The sequence below is a fragment of the Mesocricetus auratus genome, unplaced genomic scaffold (assembly GCF_017639785.1).
Source record: "Mesocricetus auratus isolate SY011 unplaced genomic scaffold, BCM_Maur_2.0 Super-Scaffold_100047, whole genome shotgun sequence".
NCBI classification, from domain to species: Eukaryota; Metazoa; Chordata; class Mammalia; order Rodentia; family Cricetidae; genus Mesocricetus; species Mesocricetus auratus.
Genome location: NW_024429224.1, coordinates 4,315,301 through 4,332,878, shown reverse-complemented (window position 1 = coordinate 4,332,878; position 17,578 = coordinate 4,315,301). Strand labels below are relative to the sequence as shown.

Sequence of the window (17,578 nt, the reverse complement as noted above, 5' to 3'; positions counted from 1 at the left end):
TCATGTAAAACAGATCTGGTGGGCCCATCATTGGACAGTAGACAAATCAGAAAACCCCCCCATGAACTGTGAAATACAGGCTGACACCAAGTATGAAAGGAGCGCAAGTCCCAATGAAAACCAATTATATGTCATTCCAACTCCTCACAGAACTGCCACCTGCCACTATGGTGGGGTTCCTAGGTGCCCATCTCTCTTGTTCTCTCAACCAAAGAATTCCAGCTTACATCTTTTCCTGGTGATCCTTCCCTTCCAGGGGGGCCAGGAGTCCCAGGTTCTCCCTAGGAACAAAAAAAAGTTACTGTTAGGGACAGAGCTGATTCAGCTATAGGCCATTGCAAACACATAGTATCTAAAGGTGAAGGAGAGATGCAGAGCCCCAGAGGGCTGTCAGACAGAAGAGCCCTCTACTGAGTATGGCAGCCTCTGCAGCAGAACAGGATTCCAGGAGAGCAGGGGGAGCCCTGAGTGTCTCCCCAACAGGGAAGGCAAGAAGAACACAAGATAATGGGTCAGCTGAACCTGTTTGAGCCCCTGTTACTGGCTTACCACTGGTTTCTCTCTCTAGCTCTGTCCTGGTTACTCGCAACGTTCAAGGAATCCAACCAATGACCCAACAGTTTCTTCAGTTTGGGCATTTTGAAGAGACATGTGTTAAAGAATAAGAAGAGGTTCTAAGAGATAAGGCCTATGTGTTAACGCACGTGCTCTGTGACTTGGGAAAGTCACCCATGACCTGAGTTTGCTCCTCTGTAAACAAAGCCTACTTGCTTCATGGGGCTTAGGAGGCATGTGAACAGCTTACATCACACAGGCAACCTGCGTTCAGGTTGATTTGGCTAATTTGACTGCATGTCTTTGTGGACCCAGAAGAACCATTTACAAGAGTCAGCTCAAAAGTTGGGATGGTGCCACCCACTGTGACACCATTCTAGCCTGTGTACTGTTCTTTCCTAAACAGAACAGCAAGGTGATGTCCCACAAACCTTCTTACTTACCCTCGGACCAGGTGGGCCAGGATCACCTGTGTGTCCCTTGAAGCCCTGGAAGAAATATACTGAAGTTATGACTCTACAGATAATAGGCTGGGGGAACAAAAGCAGAGATCTGCCAAGATGTCCCATATCTTCCCATCTTCTAGTTATGGCTTCTCCTGTTGCCTCTTGCTTGCCACCAGTTTCATGGTGTCAGGCATGGGCAGAAGAAAAGGCAGGAAGGAGAGGGAAGAAGCAGGGAAGAGAGGACGTCTTCTCTGTGGGGCCCCAGTTTCCATAGTGACACAACCATTAAAAGTGCTCATTTCAGCCAGGCGTTGGTGGTGCACACCTTTAATCCCAGCACTCCAGGAGGCCGAGGCAGGCGGATCTCTGTGAGTTCGAGACCAGCCTAGTCTACAGAGCGAGTTCCAGGACAGCCTCCAAAACAATACAGAGAAACTCTGTCTCGAAAAACCAAAAAAAAAAAAAGAGTGCTCATTTCATGGTCTTGAAGCCCCAAAACATGTGTTCCCCATTTTATAAGTTCAGTCCTGTGTATCACTCAGAGAGTGAAGCGGGACCATGATCCACACACAGGCCCATCCAATGTAGAGGACACTTCTCCATGGCCATTCTCAACAAGAGGAGGACAGAGAGCTGTCATCTCCTGATGACACAAGCAAAGGAAGACACAACCAGGGAGCAGAAAGTCCTAAGGTGAGACCATCTAAGGAGAACTCTGTCTTCAAAGGCCCTCCAGAGTATTAAGGTCACAATTGAGAAAATGCAGCTTGTACATCTCCACCTGCCATGGCTGACTAGAATTAACAATCTCCTGTCCTCTAGAGAATGAGAAAGTCAGATGAGCAGCACAATGGGGTCCCTCTAGTCCCCAGTAGGGGCAGTGGACAGGGAGCCACAGTCTAAATGCATGAGAATTTCTTCAGCTAAATCTGAGCTTATAACTGGAGACAGTCTGTCTAGCAACTACACACGCTGTTAGTAGTCGTTGATGGGGGGAAAGGTGAAGGAGGGGAGGCAAGGAAGAGAAATGGATTCATCTAAGATTTAGATTCAGTTTCAATTATTCTATGTCATACCTCAGAAGGGGTATTTTCCCTGGGAGCCCTAATATCACTATGGGTAAGATAGCAGAAATACTGCGACACCTAGTCCTCTCTTTCCAACTGCAGGTGTTTTCTGGGCCCCTGCATCTGATGCAGCTGGGCTGACCATGGCGGGGTGAGTCAAGTCTCCGCTCTCCTCGCCACTGTGGGGCTGCACTTCCCTTTGCCAGGGCTCAGCCTCCACACATGAGCTTGAGGGTGACGCCCACTTCTGTAGACTCACTGTTTGGAATGAAGAAAGCAAAGCTCTGCAGTTATTCAGGTTCTAGAACCTTCTTCAGATGACTGAATCCCAACGGCAGCTGGCTCCAAAGATGGAACTCTAACTTGCTCTTGTTCCATAAACTCAGGACAAAAGCTCCAGCGAGGGGAAGAAGATCCAAGCTGCCAGGAACTCCGCTGAGAGTTCCACAGGTACCCTCCTCTCCTTTAGCAGGCGTAGCCCCGCACAGGTGTGACATCTACTATATCTTCACTACATAGAAGAGGAAACAGGTTCAGAAGTGCCCCCTTTAATCAATCAATAACAAAGGAAAGGACCCAGGTATATCTCTCTCCAAACTCATGTCATTCTTCAACGATTTGCTCTGGCACCAAGAAGTCAACCATAGGAACGTGTCCTCTTCCACCAGTGTAGGTGTCTATACTGCATCCCTACCAAGTGGTCCAACTCCTAAGCCAGGACCCAGCCAATAGGTCTCTCCAACTGACAGGGTGCTTCTGTTATTCCTGTAAGCCAAGAGCCATCTGATAAAACTGGGCCATTATTCACCAGAATCACTTAGTTAAAGATAAGAAACTTTAAGCCACAGTGAGCAATCATTTGTCATATTTAAAATGCCTTAAGAAAGGATTTAACGGGGCCATCAACTTAAAGTATGTTTTGGAAAAAACAACCAGCCATTGATTCATGGTTTTACTCTGCATAGGCCAAAACATTCATCCTTGTGCCCGGGTTCCTCCAGCTGCATGCGTAAGAACCATGGAGATTGGGGAAAATGAACATTGATTTTCACGTTTTGTTTCCTCCTTAGTAAAAAGCAGCCAGATGATTTATTGATTTTTCAGAAGAAAAATAACATGAAGGGAGCAAAAGTCATGTTACTTCTTGATGGATAGTTTGATTTCAGGATTTTCATTAAACATCATATTTAATTAAGGAAATATATTCAAAATTCAGTAGCATGAAGAGGTAAAGCATTTAAAAATCTTTAAAAATTTTTATTATTATAGAAAATTACCTGTGCTTATGGCAATAATTAGATGTAGATTTAAGTAAAGCTGAAATCCACACAACCATAGATGTTAGGCATAAAGTAAGGGACCAGGGAGAGGGAAGGATCTCCTGAGAAAGGGAAACTAAAATAAATACATAGTTATGAATTGACGGGGCAGGGCTGGGGAACCGGGATGGGAATATTAAAGGGAAGGGATAGGGGAAGGCATATTGGGGAGGGACAGCTAAAACTAAGGGCCATTTAAGGGGTCATCTGGAAACCTCCTACAACAGATGCTGCTTAAAATATATACACATATGAAGGAAACTACATGGAATCTCCAAATAACGACGGAGACAAAGCTCTGACTAGATATCTCTCGCCACTGAATGAAATCTCCAGTATCAGGAATGGGTTCCATTTAATGGAACTGTTGGTCAAAGAGACCCTACGGACACCCCAAAAAACCCAGGCTATTGCTAAGGCTATGGGTTTCTCTTCACAAACTGTTGATAAGCCCCCACTGCTGAAGAAGCCTACACAACCACACACCTACACAACTTGAACATGGAGAAGATGAGCTAGGACCCAATTAGAGCCTTCACCCCTAGTGCTCATAGTACTGGAAGGGGCTCTGCACATCACAAGAGGAGAAAGGCAGTTATTTACTCTTCTGTCTGCAATGGTACTCTGCCTGCATGATATGATTGTGTAAAAGTGGAACAAAAGTTGTGGGAGCCACCAACCACTACGGAATTGTATTTAAGGTCTACTCCATGAGATTGAACCCACACTTGATAGTGCTCAGAGGCCACAGACCTAGGGGAAAAGCAGTGACTAGTGTTCTGCTAAAGGAACATAGCAATAGAATGACTCCAGTAAATGATATTCTGCTATACTCATAGATCAGTGTCTTGCTCAGCTACCATCAGAGAAACTTCCTCCTGCAGCAGATGGGAATACAGAGACCCACAGAGAGTGAGAGACCTTGAAACATTCAGTTCTAAATGGAATGTCCCCATCAAATACCATCCCCCAGGTTAGCAGAAGAGGCGGCAGAAAGGCTGTAAGAGCCAGAGGGGATGGAGATTACCGGGAAACAAGGCCTTCTAAGCACAGCAGGGCTGATAAACATATGAACTCACAGGGATCATGACAGCATCTACATGGTTTTCATGAGTCTAAGCCAGATGGAGTCCCAGTGCTAAGGTGTGAAGTAGACATAAGATCCCATCTCTAACCCAGAAGTGATCCCATGATGACAACCTCTTACAAAGAAAAAACTTAGTTTTCTCCAATGGAGTCTCAGTGGATATACACCACATTTCACGGTAGACCCAGCAGTAGATGGGCAACACAAAGCAAAATCAACCATTTTTTTGAGGATCTTTCTCCCTTATAATGATTTCTGGGCATTTTTTAACGTTACAGGTCTTTTACTTACATACTATGGTTTGTGATTTTGTGTTTTTATGGGATTTCTTCTGTGTATGCAAGTGTATGTCTCTGTATCTGCATCTTTATGATCCTTATGCTTTCTCCTCTCTCTCTCTCTCTCTCACTCTCTCTCTCTCTCTCTCGCTCTCTCTCTCTCTCTCACACACACACACATACACACACACACACTCATCTGTTCCGTCCTATTTTGTTTGTTTGTTTGGGGCTTTTTGGTTGCTTGTTTGTTTTTAAATGAGAGAGAAAAAATAGGTATAGATTTGGGTGAGTGGAGAGATGGAGAGGATCTGGGAGGATCTGGGGAAGGGGAAACTATGGTCAGAACTTATTGTATTTAAAAATCTACTCTCAATTTAAAAAGGAAAAGCAAACAGACTGTAATTCATTCAAGAAATAATAAATCTGGCAGTACAGTGAACGCTGCCTGCCCTTTACTGCGCTGTGGTTTCAGAAGCAGACCCTTTCCTCTTTGCCCGCTCTTGCCTCTCTCTAGTATCACCATCCCTACTGTGTGCAGTTAGAATGGATTTACACAACCAGAAAAGGGCACTAAGGAAGGGGCAGGAGATGTTCTTCCAGTGACAAAGGATAAGCATGCCCAGGATCCTGGGCACCCCGGGCAAAACTCAGCATGGGCACTGTGAGTCTGAAATCCCAGCAAGCAGCAGGTAGAAGCAAAACGAGAAATTGGCTGGGTGGTAGTGGTGGCGCACGCCTTTAATTCCAGCACCGGGGAAGCAGAGGCAGGCCAGCCTGGTTTACAGAGTCAGTTCTAGGAAAGGCGTCAAAGAGAAACCCTGTTTCAAAAGACAAAAAACAAACAATAAAACAGAAATTCAAGGTCATCCTCAGTGTCATAATCACTTCAAGGCCAGTCTGGATTACATGAAACCATGTCTCCAAAAACAAGTTAAAACAACAAAAACCCACAAACAAGCAAATCACCCTGGTTTTTCCTTCGATTATTCAGAGTGGAGAACATTAAAGTCCGGATAAAGAGCCTGAGATGGCATGTCATCTAGGGTAAGAGGCTAGAGTGGCCTGCAAAGTAGCACTGGTTCCAAAGAGTTAGGGAACTTAGAAGGCCTGCACACTTTCCTGGGGACAGACAGCACAGGACCCACACTTACCTGAGGACCTCTGGCTCCCTCTGCTCCTGAAAGGCCTGGCTCTCCTGCCTTACCCTGGATTGAGGGAGAAAAGAAGAGACTAAGACTCCCCATGGTTAGGATCTTCAGAAGTTTGGGTGCCTGCCCTGCACGCCCACATGCCACTGGCCAGGCAGCCTATCAGCCCTGGCCCCAGTATTTCTAATGTATTTCCTCTAGTCTAGCCTCCACAGTATGTTTAGGCCTGGTGTATTCCTGTGATGATAGCTCTCAAGCCTTATCCCCCACCTTTCCGTTGGAAGGGCCCCTTCACCGCCAGAGTGCTCTGGCCTGATGGGACACTATAAAACCGTCTTAGTAATCAATGACTTGATTCACAAAAGCTCTTCAAGGCAGCCATGAACTATTACATTTTCCCAATGGCCACATTGAAGATCGGAGCAGTTTTATTTTACCAGACTTCTAAGGAAAAAGCTGAACAGCCCCTCAGCTTCCTGTCACCCAGGCAGAGCCTCTGCTCAGGCCACCAGTGGCACCACTCACAGGGGCCTGTGATCTGATTTACACAGCCCTTTCCACACCCCATGTTCTCAGACACAAAGGAACACAAGGCCACAGTTGCTACACAAAATTATGGCCCACAGTTTGGCGTCACTCTAGACATAACCAAGCCACAAAGAAAGGCTGTTGAGGTCCAGACAAACGGCTCAGAGGCAGGGGAAGGGATGCAGAGGGGGAGATGGAGGGACACTGTTTGATGGGCAGCTCTGCCAGTTCCAGATCCTCACTGTCGCCTGAGAATGGCCCTCCCTAGACACTCTGCACCTCGTTTTTACACAGAGCAAATTTTGAGGATTTCCACTGGGTTCACCTTACAAGAGAAGGGAGAGAGGATGGGGCCCTCTTAGATTTAGAGGGACATTCCAAACAAAAGCTGGGAAGAAAAGGCTGGCCTTCAAGTTAGCTTTCCTGTGGCTTTCTGACCCAACTCATCCAAGTCCAGCTGTGTGCTGTTAGGAGTCATTTCCTTCAGCATCTGTTTCTGCAGTTTCAATTTTCAGATGGTCCACCTTTATAGGTCTGGCCCCATAACCAAGATGATTGTCACGACTAGTTCAGTTGCTAGCAGACAAGCAGCCAGTATTAAATGGGGATTATCCCTGCATTAGACATGATTAAAGTGTGTTTGGAATTATGATGAATACTCACTGAGAACCAATGGAAGATACCCCTTTGGAAAACCATAGGGCCAGAGGGAGGCTAGGTCATCTATTCAAGGACACAGTGAGGGTTGTAAGGTTAACTGAAAGGATAACTGAAACTCTGAAACTTATCCTAAACAACAATGGATGCTCAGGCATATCTTACTAAAACATTAAACAACAGGCAATTCAAAATGCTGTCTATCTGTTTGTTTATCTACACATTGAAATGTTCATCCATCCATTGAGCCATGATATACACCTTATCTGTCATGTCTGTTTCTCATGGGCCAAAATGGAGAAGAAACATATACTAACCACTGCCATTGTCTATGTCTATCCTCATACCCCAGCGTCAGGCATAAGGACACCTGCTGCCATGGAAAATACAAATATTCTCAGTGTGCTCCTTACAGCTTCTCAGGAGACCCAAGGGAGCCGGAATCCCAGCTGTTTCTAGAGGTGCCCACTCACCCGCCTGTCTGTTATGACCTCCCTTCCCCGTGGTCCATTTGCTCCTCACTCTATGGGGCTCCACTTTGTTGGATACCCTCCTGTCATCAGAGTCTCTGCATCCATCCAACGCCAGCTTCCTCCCAACACAGCTTAGGATGACTCCATTGCAAAATTCCACAGAAAGCATGAAAGACTTGGGGATACATAACTCAGGGTCTCAGAACCCCACTACTTTCGTGGGATCACTGAGTCTGACCTGGCCCATGAGAATCGGCTGCCTCCTGTGTGAGCCTTGATTGCCTGGAACATGACTGGTCTTGTATCACAATGACAGTCCCTGGATCAGACATTCAATAAACTGGTGGAATGAAGTCCAGTGACCCCGCGCCACAGGGACAGCTTCTAGGGACAATACTCATTCCGCACAAGGATAGATAATGGCTCTGAGATCTCAGTACTGAGCTCTGGGTCAGCATCAGAGACACAGTTCCCAGAGACTTCACTCACCAGCTGGAGAACCTCGATCCAGCTGTTAGCCTCTGTGTATCCCATTTTCTTAGCTGGGGACAATGAGAGCATGCATGACTCTGGGCTCTTCTAGGGTTTAAATGGGAAACAGTGGGGTGAAGGGCTTGCTTGGTGGCTCCTGGCCTCAGGTACTCCCAGGAATGCCTGTCTATCCCTAAGTACTACCTCTCAATCCGCCACTCCCTGTATGCCACCCGCCTCTGGGGGCACCTCCACGGAACGTCACACTTTGTCCTCCTCCCACTCTTTTCTGTCCCCCTCAGCAGTGAACTTGGGCTGATGCAACTGACAAACAGTAAAAGTGACGAGGAAGGTGCTTCAGGTACGTTGTGTAAGGTCTGGAATGAGTCATAATAGTTTGTGGCCAAGCAAACGAAACAGACCATGAACCTCGCTAGAAACTTTTATGTAGCCACTTAGTGGCTGCGAAGGCTCCACAGTTCTGACCTCACCAGCAGCTAAGGTACGGCAGCTGCAAAGGGGACCTCGCTAGAATAATTAAGAGTTAAATAAACCTGGTGTGCTGTGCATTCTTCACCTCATTTGATCTCTAGCTTCCAGCAAGTTAGTGTATTACCACCCTCCATCCAACTGAAGGAGAGGAGACTGAAGCTCAGAGAGGTTGCTTTACTCACTCAAGGCCGCACAGCTCATGGGGACGATCACCAACATCCAATGCCACTTTGTTGCTATTGTTATTGCTGGGGTTGGTCATAAAAATAATTTCATTTCTTGTACTAAATTTAGTTGTATCTATAAGTAATACATAGAGATTGCTTTAAAGTATTAAAAGAGGGACTGGAGAGGCGGCTTAGCTGTTAAGAGCCCTTGCTGTTCTGAAAGATGAGAGTTTTGCTACCAGCACCCACATCAGGTAGCTTACAATTGCGTATTACTCCTGTTTCTGGGGATCTGATGCCCTTTTATGCCCTGCTCCCTGGCACTGCACAGTCACAGGACACACAAACAAATGCAGGAACACACACATTCATTCTTTCATTCATTCAACCGACTATTTAATTGATTTAAAAGGGAGAAAACCATCCCAGTGAGGTGTTTGGCAGGTAAAGGTACTTGCTACCAAGCCTGACAACCTAAATCACATCTCCAGGACCCACATGATAGAAGAAGAGAACAGATTTCTGCAGGCTGACCTCTGACCTTTGCCTGGGCACTGCACAGACATGCACAAAACAAGAAGCAAATGCAATAAAACCCTTTTTCAAGGACAGTAACTAAAACATAGGGTATAAAGTCACCTGCCTGCTCCCGTCATGCAGAACAATCCTTCCGTGGGTGGAGCTTTCACTCTCCCCGGAGCTGCCCAGTGCTCTGGTGGATGCACTCTTGTTACGTAACCAGGCAGATGCAGGAGAACCCAGGCCTCTCCCTGCCCCTGCAGCCTTTCATCTTCCCTACTGTGTGTATGATTTGCTTGAGTATTGCTTTGCTTTATGGTACAATTGCTTCTGTTTGGGCCCTGCGTGACAGGAGTACACTCCACTGAGTCAAAGCAATGCCAGAAACTGTGGAGCCATTGTCATCATTTCAAAACCCTGAATCCAGGCAAGAGAGGTCCCCAACCCCTAGGAAAGGACTCTGAGGTAACAGGCAAGTCATGCAGCTGTGGGATCACTAAGATAACCTTAGAAGTGCAGTCCACCTCACTGGAGGCCCCTAGTGAATGTCACTGCAGAAAAATAAAAGCAACAACAGCAAACATCTGCAGGCCAGATTTAAGACAGGAAAGCTGGGAGGGAGCTGGAAAGCCAGGAGTCAGCACAATTCACGTGTCCCCAAATTCCCTTCCATATCCACAGGGCTGGGGATACGCAGGCAGAAAAGTACACCGTGGACAATTGGGAGACCTGAACTCAGAATTTCTGGGCTGTCACCAGACCATTATCCGACTTTAGGCTGGTCACCCGCCAACCTAAACTGATAGGGGACAACCTTCTGCATATATGTTTTTCTTATTAGTTGATGAATAAAACATTGTTTGGCCAGTGGGGCAGGAAGACAGGTGGGACTAGGAGAAGAGGAGAATTCTGGGAAAGGTTAGCAGAGAGGGCCTGCCAGAAGAGTCACCATGTAGGCCACCAAAGGAGTAACATGTTCGGACCCTTCTCTGGTAAGATAAGACCATGCGGAAATACTTAGATTAATATAAATGGATTAATAATTAAGGCAGAGCTAGCCAATAAGAAACCTAGTCTTTGGCCAACAATTTTATAATTAAGTCTCTCTGTGTTCATTTGGGGTTGCAGGCAGTTGTGGGACCAGGTTGGTTGGAAAGAACCTACAGCAACACTGAACAGTTTCTTATTTCAGCTGCAAAGCAAGGCTGTTTCCCCTATAGGACTGTGAGAAGTAACAGAAGTGATACATAGGTCATGATTGTGTGTCTGGATCAGAAGAACCCTTCAACATCTCAGAAAAGCTGTTGTGAATAGACAGATTTGGCATGTGGGTAAGTGTAGAGCCCCTTACCGGTTCTCCAGGGGGACCTGGCTTTCCATCTCTGCCCTGTTTGCCTTCTTCTCCCTGAAAAATAAATTCGAATTGCTTAGTAGGTCAAGGAAGACTAGAGAGAAGGAAGGACGGTCACAAAGGCAACCATGTGCATCTCTCTGTGTGGCAGCAGCTTTATGTCCAGGTAGCAGCACAGGTGTCTCCTCTAACTCCGGGAGTCTGGAAAAGGCTCTCTCAGTCAGAACCTGACATCATGGACAAGCAGACCATTTTGCAATTGTGTTGCAATTCCTTGTAATTATCTACAAAAGCCCCCACTTAGTTCCTCAGTCTGGACCTCTTTAATGAGCACGGGGGCAGGCATGGGAAGACTGCAGGAGGGAGAGAAGGGATGGGGAAAGGAGGTAATTAACATTTTAATTAAAAACGGGCAAAGATTAAAAAGTTCAGTTGTTCCTCCCTGTACACAGAGGCCATGGGGAGGAGGGTCCAGAGACCAGTTTAATAGAGGCCATGGGTAGGAAGGATGACAGCAAACTCAGGCTAGAAAAAGCAATGTCTGGGAACTTCAGGTGTGACCCTCTGTCCCTGAATGCAATGACTTGAGAGTGTTCTGTGATCTCCCGTATAATCTGAGAAATAAACAGGCTTCCCAAGACAGAAAGGTTATCTTTTGGGAGTGGCTTGCATGGCAGCGCCTAACCTTGGGAAGCTTGGATCCCTCACTTTAAATGAATAGATACATTGTGTTCGTGCTGCAGGGTTAAGGCTATGAAATACCACAGACGCAGAGTGTTTCATCCAGCAAGCACAGCAGGGAGCTGGCTCTTAGTAGTGGAGAGATTCATTGTTTCACTTCCTGGTGTTGGTCCTCAGAAGCTAGGGAGTTTCCTGGCTCTTGCATCCCTCATAGCAGCTAGCAGAGGCAGAAGGGGTTAACTACTGCCTATCTGTAATACATACATAAAGCCACATCTGCCTGCAGCCGCTTCTACCTGTCACACATTCTTCCTTACCCCTGTTAATTTCCTCTGCGTTTATACCCTGACCTTGACTGAGCTCCCCTTTCTAAGGAAGCTCCAGGAGTCTTATCCATCCAGCTTGGGTGTCCATCCCCAGAGTCCCTGTAGTCTTATGGTCTCAAATGTACCAATGTTTCTCCCTTTTGCTGTGTCTTCTCGGGAGATTTCAGGACTTGGAAAGCACAGTTCAGGGATTTGCTATCATTCCTGTGTCACTCACTAGCCTCGTCCCACCATTCATCCTGGACTGAGAAAGTACTAACTTGGCACCATTAGGGAAGTCAGATGAAGAGGGGCAGAGAAGCAAGGGATGTTCACGGCTACGCCCTAAATTCTCTGATGGGGCTTTCAAAGGCTGGCTTGATTAAGCTTGGGTTTAGTTTTTAAATTAATATCTCTTTATTAAGATGTGTATGCATTCACAGTGTGTGTGTTTCCACATGTGTGTGTATGACCGTAAAGGCCAGAAGAAGGCACTGCATCCCTCAGAAATACAGGTGGTTTTGAACTTCCCCATGTGGCAACTGAACTCATGTTCTATAGGAAGCGAGCGCTCTTCAGAGTTAAGCCATCCCTTCAGCCTCTGGTTTTAAGTTTAGTTCAGGCTCACACCTAACCCTGCTGGGAGGTCACAAGCATGTCTCAGGAGTACATGATGTCTAACGCTGTGGCTCAGCAATGAGTGGGATGTGCCCACGTGTGAGGGTCCTATGTATGCAGCAAATGATGGCGAACTTGCTGCACCTGGAAGTCATAGTCGTTCTCGCCGTCTGGGTAGAAGGCGAAGGAGGGGGTAGGAACTGCTTGATAGAGGAAGCTGGAGACTGCAGCCGGGGAGAGAGTCGAGATAAATGGGTAAGAATACGCTGGAGCGGAAACAAGGCTGGGTGACGTGGACCAAGAAGGAACCATAACCTTACTCTGTCCTTTAATCAAGAGTCACAGGGAGGAAGGTCCATGGCTATGCAGAGAGAAGCCAGTGTAAGCCCAGTCTTGGTATAAAGAGACAACGGGCACTATTATAGGAGATTAGGGCTGCACTGAAGGGGAAGAGGAGAGGGGAGGATAAGTAGAGAAAGCATGGAAAGTAAGACCTTCACCTCAGTGTTAAAGGCCAGAAAGGAGAAGAGTGAGGAAGAGGGCTAGACAGAGTTAAGAAAACAGTGTGACTGTATCTATGGCCTCCTCCCTCTAATCTCATTCCATATTAATTGGAAATTTTCGTTACTTGGCTTTACCATAAATAGAATCAAACCACGATGATGTGTGAACCTCAACAGATTCCTTAACTTCTAGGGTTACAGTGGTTTTCATGATAGCTGCCTAGGAGGGCCTTCTCCATCCGTGGTCATAACTGTTAGACAGCTGCGTAGGAAGGGACCTCCGAGAGCTATTCACCCACGCCCACATTTCCTTTATTATTCTTTGTTGTGTGCGACCCAAGGCTGAACACACGTAGATGCCCTTATCATAGGAACTGAAACCCACAATACAATTTCCAATTATCTTCTTTATTATGTTCCCCAATCTAGTACACAGGAACTTCCTAATTAGAGATGCTGAATGAAATAAAAAGGGAGTATGACCAGAGCCAGAGTGCAGATTCAGAGACAAAGGGAAAAGAGACAGGAGACTAGGAGTTCACCCTGGCTGAGAAGGAAGAAGGAATGAACAACTAGGCTGAGATTAGACCAAGGGGGTCTGCAACTGCCTAGCATGTTCAACATAGGTTTGATCAGATCAGTAAATAGCAACAACATACATGAACATACATGTAGTAAATCCAAGGAGGAGGAAACCAGAAGGCAAAATGAATTAGGGTATGGGGATGTGGCACAGTGGTGGAGCATTTGCCTGTTGTGCCCAAGTTGCAAAGTTCAGAGGCCACCAGGAAGACCCACGAACTGCAAAAGCAAGGTTTAATGATTGTTCATCCATCCATGACAGGGACCCCTCTGGCAAGCTGACATGGCAGCCTCACGAGTGAGTGAAATTCCCTGTCTACTGCTAGGTTTTAAAGGAAAAAGTTACAGATTACATCAGTAGGTACGGGTTGGCTTCTGATTGGTTGACATTTGGGGAACAATCAAGAAATTTTTCAAAGTCATGTTTTTGGCATCTAATACCTGTGTACCAATTATTTTCATTGATCCGTGCTGAGAGGGAACATTCTGCATTGTCTTGTTACTTGCAAGTGGCCTGTTGTACATAGATACCAATAGTTTTCAGAACTATATCCTGGAGACTACAGGGGAGGTTTTGGTCCCCCCCCCCTGGAGTTTCTTTTGTGGACAAACAGTTCCCAGGAACTAAGCATCTAGGAGGCTGGGGGTGGGGTCTAGAGTTTCTTTGTGTTCAGTTTTGGCCTCTAGGAGGCCAGAGGGCCTGGAGTTTCCTTGTGTCAGAGGCCTATGTGTCTTTTCTGTAGCCTGTCATGGCTGCTAGCACAGGGGGCTGAGTGAGGGTCTGGTCCCTTTATTTCTAAATTATTAGAAGTGAAGCCTTTGAGTTTCGTTTACCTCTTTCATTGCCTACTGTATATGAAACTCTAGAATCCATTCCCAGCACCCAAGAGTTGAAGAGCATCGCATAGAGAAGAAGGGTAGCCAGAGGTCATAGGAAGTAGACAAAAATGCACATGCAAAATCCCTGTGGCTTGGAGCCAGATCAGTTGTGGCAGGAGAGACTACAGTGTGTTCTAGGAGCCAAAGGAATATCAGTGTGGCTGAAATCAAAGAATGCGTGTTGGGGTGCAGGAGTTGGAGGCTTAGGGCAGTCAATCAGAAGAGCTCATTCTCTGAGAGAAGGTCTTCCCAGACGGACAATTACCATAAGCTGGAGACCTCGATCCTGATGAGCTGTGTAATACATTATCGAACTAAGAAGAAACATTTGTCTGAGATCACTTTGCAGCACATATGAAAAACCTTAGCTATCATTACAGTGTCACAACTAAACTCTACTCTAGGAGGTCATCCTAAAGGAACTGAAGAACTTCCAAGCATGTGAAGCTACCCATTGAATATTTTGAAATGAAATAACTGTTTTATGAGGTAACAGAGGAACACAGCATGTAATGCAGTACCATTACATATTACATGCAAATTTTATGAATATGCAACAGCAGTGCTGTAAATAAAAAATATTATGTGTCTGGGTATGCAGGGATACATGTAGGAGTGGATATATTTGTGTAACTACAGGAGAAGAGAGAAAATGAGAATTATTTAGGTCCATAAGAAACCATCAATTTTTAGCCTAAATAGGAGGTTAAGACATTTAAGACTTTTGTAATAACCAGGTGTAAGACTATTTTTCTTCTAATTTTCTAAAATACCATAAATTCCACTAGTGGCCACACCTTGCTCTTACAATGAATTCTTCTTTTGTGGAGGGGATTTTTAAGACAGCATCTCCTGTATCCCAGGCTAGCCTTAAAAATCTGCCTCACCCCTTTAGTGATAGGATTATAGGTGTGTACCATCACACCTGGCTTGGATGTATTTTGCTTGCTTACTTTTCTAATGAGAAAAGAGATTCTTTGATACTTACTGGGATTCCTGGAATTCCTGATGGGCCTTGGGGACCAGGAGGGCCTTCTTTGCCCTGAAAGAGCAAGACATAAAAATGTCGTGAAGTCTTTACTTGGCTATTCTGGAAAGAAATCTCACAAGGGGCTGTCCTGTGAGCTAGGAGGAGTTGGTTAAAAGCAAGAGTGCACCTGTAGCCTCCTTGCTTCACGGGCTATGCCCCTCCCAAGAGGCAGTGATATCTTCAACAAAGCATGCTCAAACAGTGCTGACACAGAGAGACCCGCCCTACACTACAGAGACTCAGGGAATCCAACATTAGAAGGCTGTGGAAAGTTTGGGGCTTTGGAGTTCACAAGACTTGGCTCCAGAGCCAACTCAGCATTGTTCCTTCCCATAGCACAGCCTACAACCACAGGATCTACAACTACAGCGCCCAGCACAAGTGAAAGCCGTGGCAGGTGGCCTGGGTGACCCACTGTTTCATTATTTTCATGGTGCATTTCCCCCAGAGATTCCCAAACCTTTAACCAAAAATAGCTACAAGTCATTATTCCCTCCATGAAAGATGCGTGGTATTTTCAAAGTCTATTTTGCTGAATTGCATCAATTGGTATTGTGTTTCCCATTTTATTCATGAAGGCCTAGAGATGCCACCAGGGCTTCAGCCTCTGTTCTAATCACACTGTTCAGTTTCCTATCACCATCACCTCATGTCTCTGCCATGAGTACATAGGGCTCTTAATAAATTTCCAACCTCTACCAGGGCCTTTGCAAGACAAGATTCTGATGCCTCCAATCACGTAAAATAGGATAGTCTAAAGCAGTGATTCTCAACCCTCCTAATGCTGTTTAATACAGTTCCTCATGCTGTGGTGACTCCCAACCATAAAGTTATTTTTGTTGCTACTTCATAACTCCAATATTACTAGTTATGAATCATAATGTAAATACTGTGCCTTCTGATAGTCTTAGGTGACCCCTGTGAATAGGATATTTACTCCCAAAAGGGTTGAGAACCTCTGTTCTTAAAGGTGATGATTTTACCTTCACATTATAAATGAAAACAAGCAAAAGCATGTACTTATTCCACATCTATACAGATTTTTAAAAATGGCCCTATCAGGGGACCAAAGCAAAGTTCTTTTATTTGGCACTATTTGTCCTGTGTATAAAGCTAAAGCGCACAATTGTGTTTAGCCAAATCTAACCCTGGAAGGAGACAGCAGCAACACATGCTCACAACACAGAGGAGTCGATTCACAGATATTCGAGTGTGGTGCAGAAAGGATCATTCTTTATGCTTATCATTGTTAAAAGCTCCTGCGAAGTAGTCACACATTTCATACGCATGGAAAAGTTACTTGTAATTCTAAAGTGATACAAAGAATGTGATATGCCTTTGAGTTGATTTCAGTTTGGGGTGTGCTGTGTCTTTACAACATTATGCTATAAGACATTTGGGACGATCAGGGTGCGCTGCCTCTCAGATCTATGCAAGCTAACCAATAAATAAAAGCACAGTATTCAACACTCCTATTATAGAATCTACCACCACATGTGCAAATAGTGTATATGTACACTATCAAATATTCAGTCAACACTGGGGAATCTTCAATGCTGATCATGAAGCATTCTGTACATCTTTCTAGATGCTCACTGTTCCAAGAACCTTAAAATGGAAAAATAGTGATTCCAGAACAGGGCCAACAATTTCCAGTCCTCTGCCTGTTCTTGTAAATAAAGTTTCATTAGAAGAAATTCATGCCCTATCAGAATATGCATTGTGTATGGCCCATGCTGCCTTACTGGAGCTCAGTTCAGTAGTTGCAACAGAGAACTGTGTCTCACAGAGTCTGAAATGTTTCCTATTTATTTCTTCATAGATAAATGTTGGTAAGCCTTGAGCTAAACCATTCACTTGACTCTCAGGTGAGGGGGGCAAGTTCAGGAGAGAATTCTGCCTCCTGACTACAGCCACCACAAAAATGTCTCCAAATATTTACAAAGTCACTTGACCAAGAGACCAGGAGACAGGCATAGTAGACAGACACTCTCTAACTAGCCTCTGGCTACATATTCCAGCACACAGAGCCAGCCTCACCATATTGTCCAGAACACCCTGACCCAGTCTGCACCATAGACCCTCCCTGAACTCTCTTCAGAACTGTACACTCACAGGGTTACACGGGGCTTTCCCCCTTAAGTTTGCTTGTACCATTCATTTGCTGTGGAATTAACACACTTGAAATCAGGCAGAAAACAGAAAATAATGATTTTTTTCAAATTAAGTCTTCTAGTTGAAAATACAAGTTCCTTGCTGTGTAAATAGATAGCTACACGACAGCCACAAAAACCCAGACAATCTAAAATTCTCCACTCATATTGTTTCAGAAGAGTTATGTCCTCAAGCCACTTTTAGTAACAAGGAGAGGCTATTTAGACATTGTGTTTTATACGAGTAATTATAAGAAGTATCATTG

The 17,578-nt window shown here is 45.3% G+C and overlaps 1 protein-coding gene across 2 annotated transcripts in view; it reads right to left on the bottom strand.

Moving 5' to 3' along the window:
* Col22a1 (collagen type XXII alpha 1 chain) overlaps window positions 1–17,578 on the bottom strand; it is a 258,039-nt gene that overhangs the window by 32,078 nt on the left and 208,383 nt on the right. For both annotated transcript variants that reach the window (XM_040735687.1, XM_040735686.1), the window contains exons 50-54: window positions 15,118–15,171; window positions 10,562–10,615; window positions 5,907–5,960; window positions 999–1,043; window positions 228–281 (exon numbers count right to left, since the gene is read on the bottom strand). In XM_040735687.1, coding sequence (XP_040591621.1) covers window positions 228–281; window positions 999–1,043; window positions 5,907–5,960; window positions 10,562–10,615; window positions 15,118–15,171 — 261 coding nt within the window. The remainder of the gene's footprint in view (window positions 1–227; window positions 282–998; window positions 1,044–5,906; window positions 5,961–10,561; window positions 10,616–15,117; window positions 15,172–17,578) is intronic.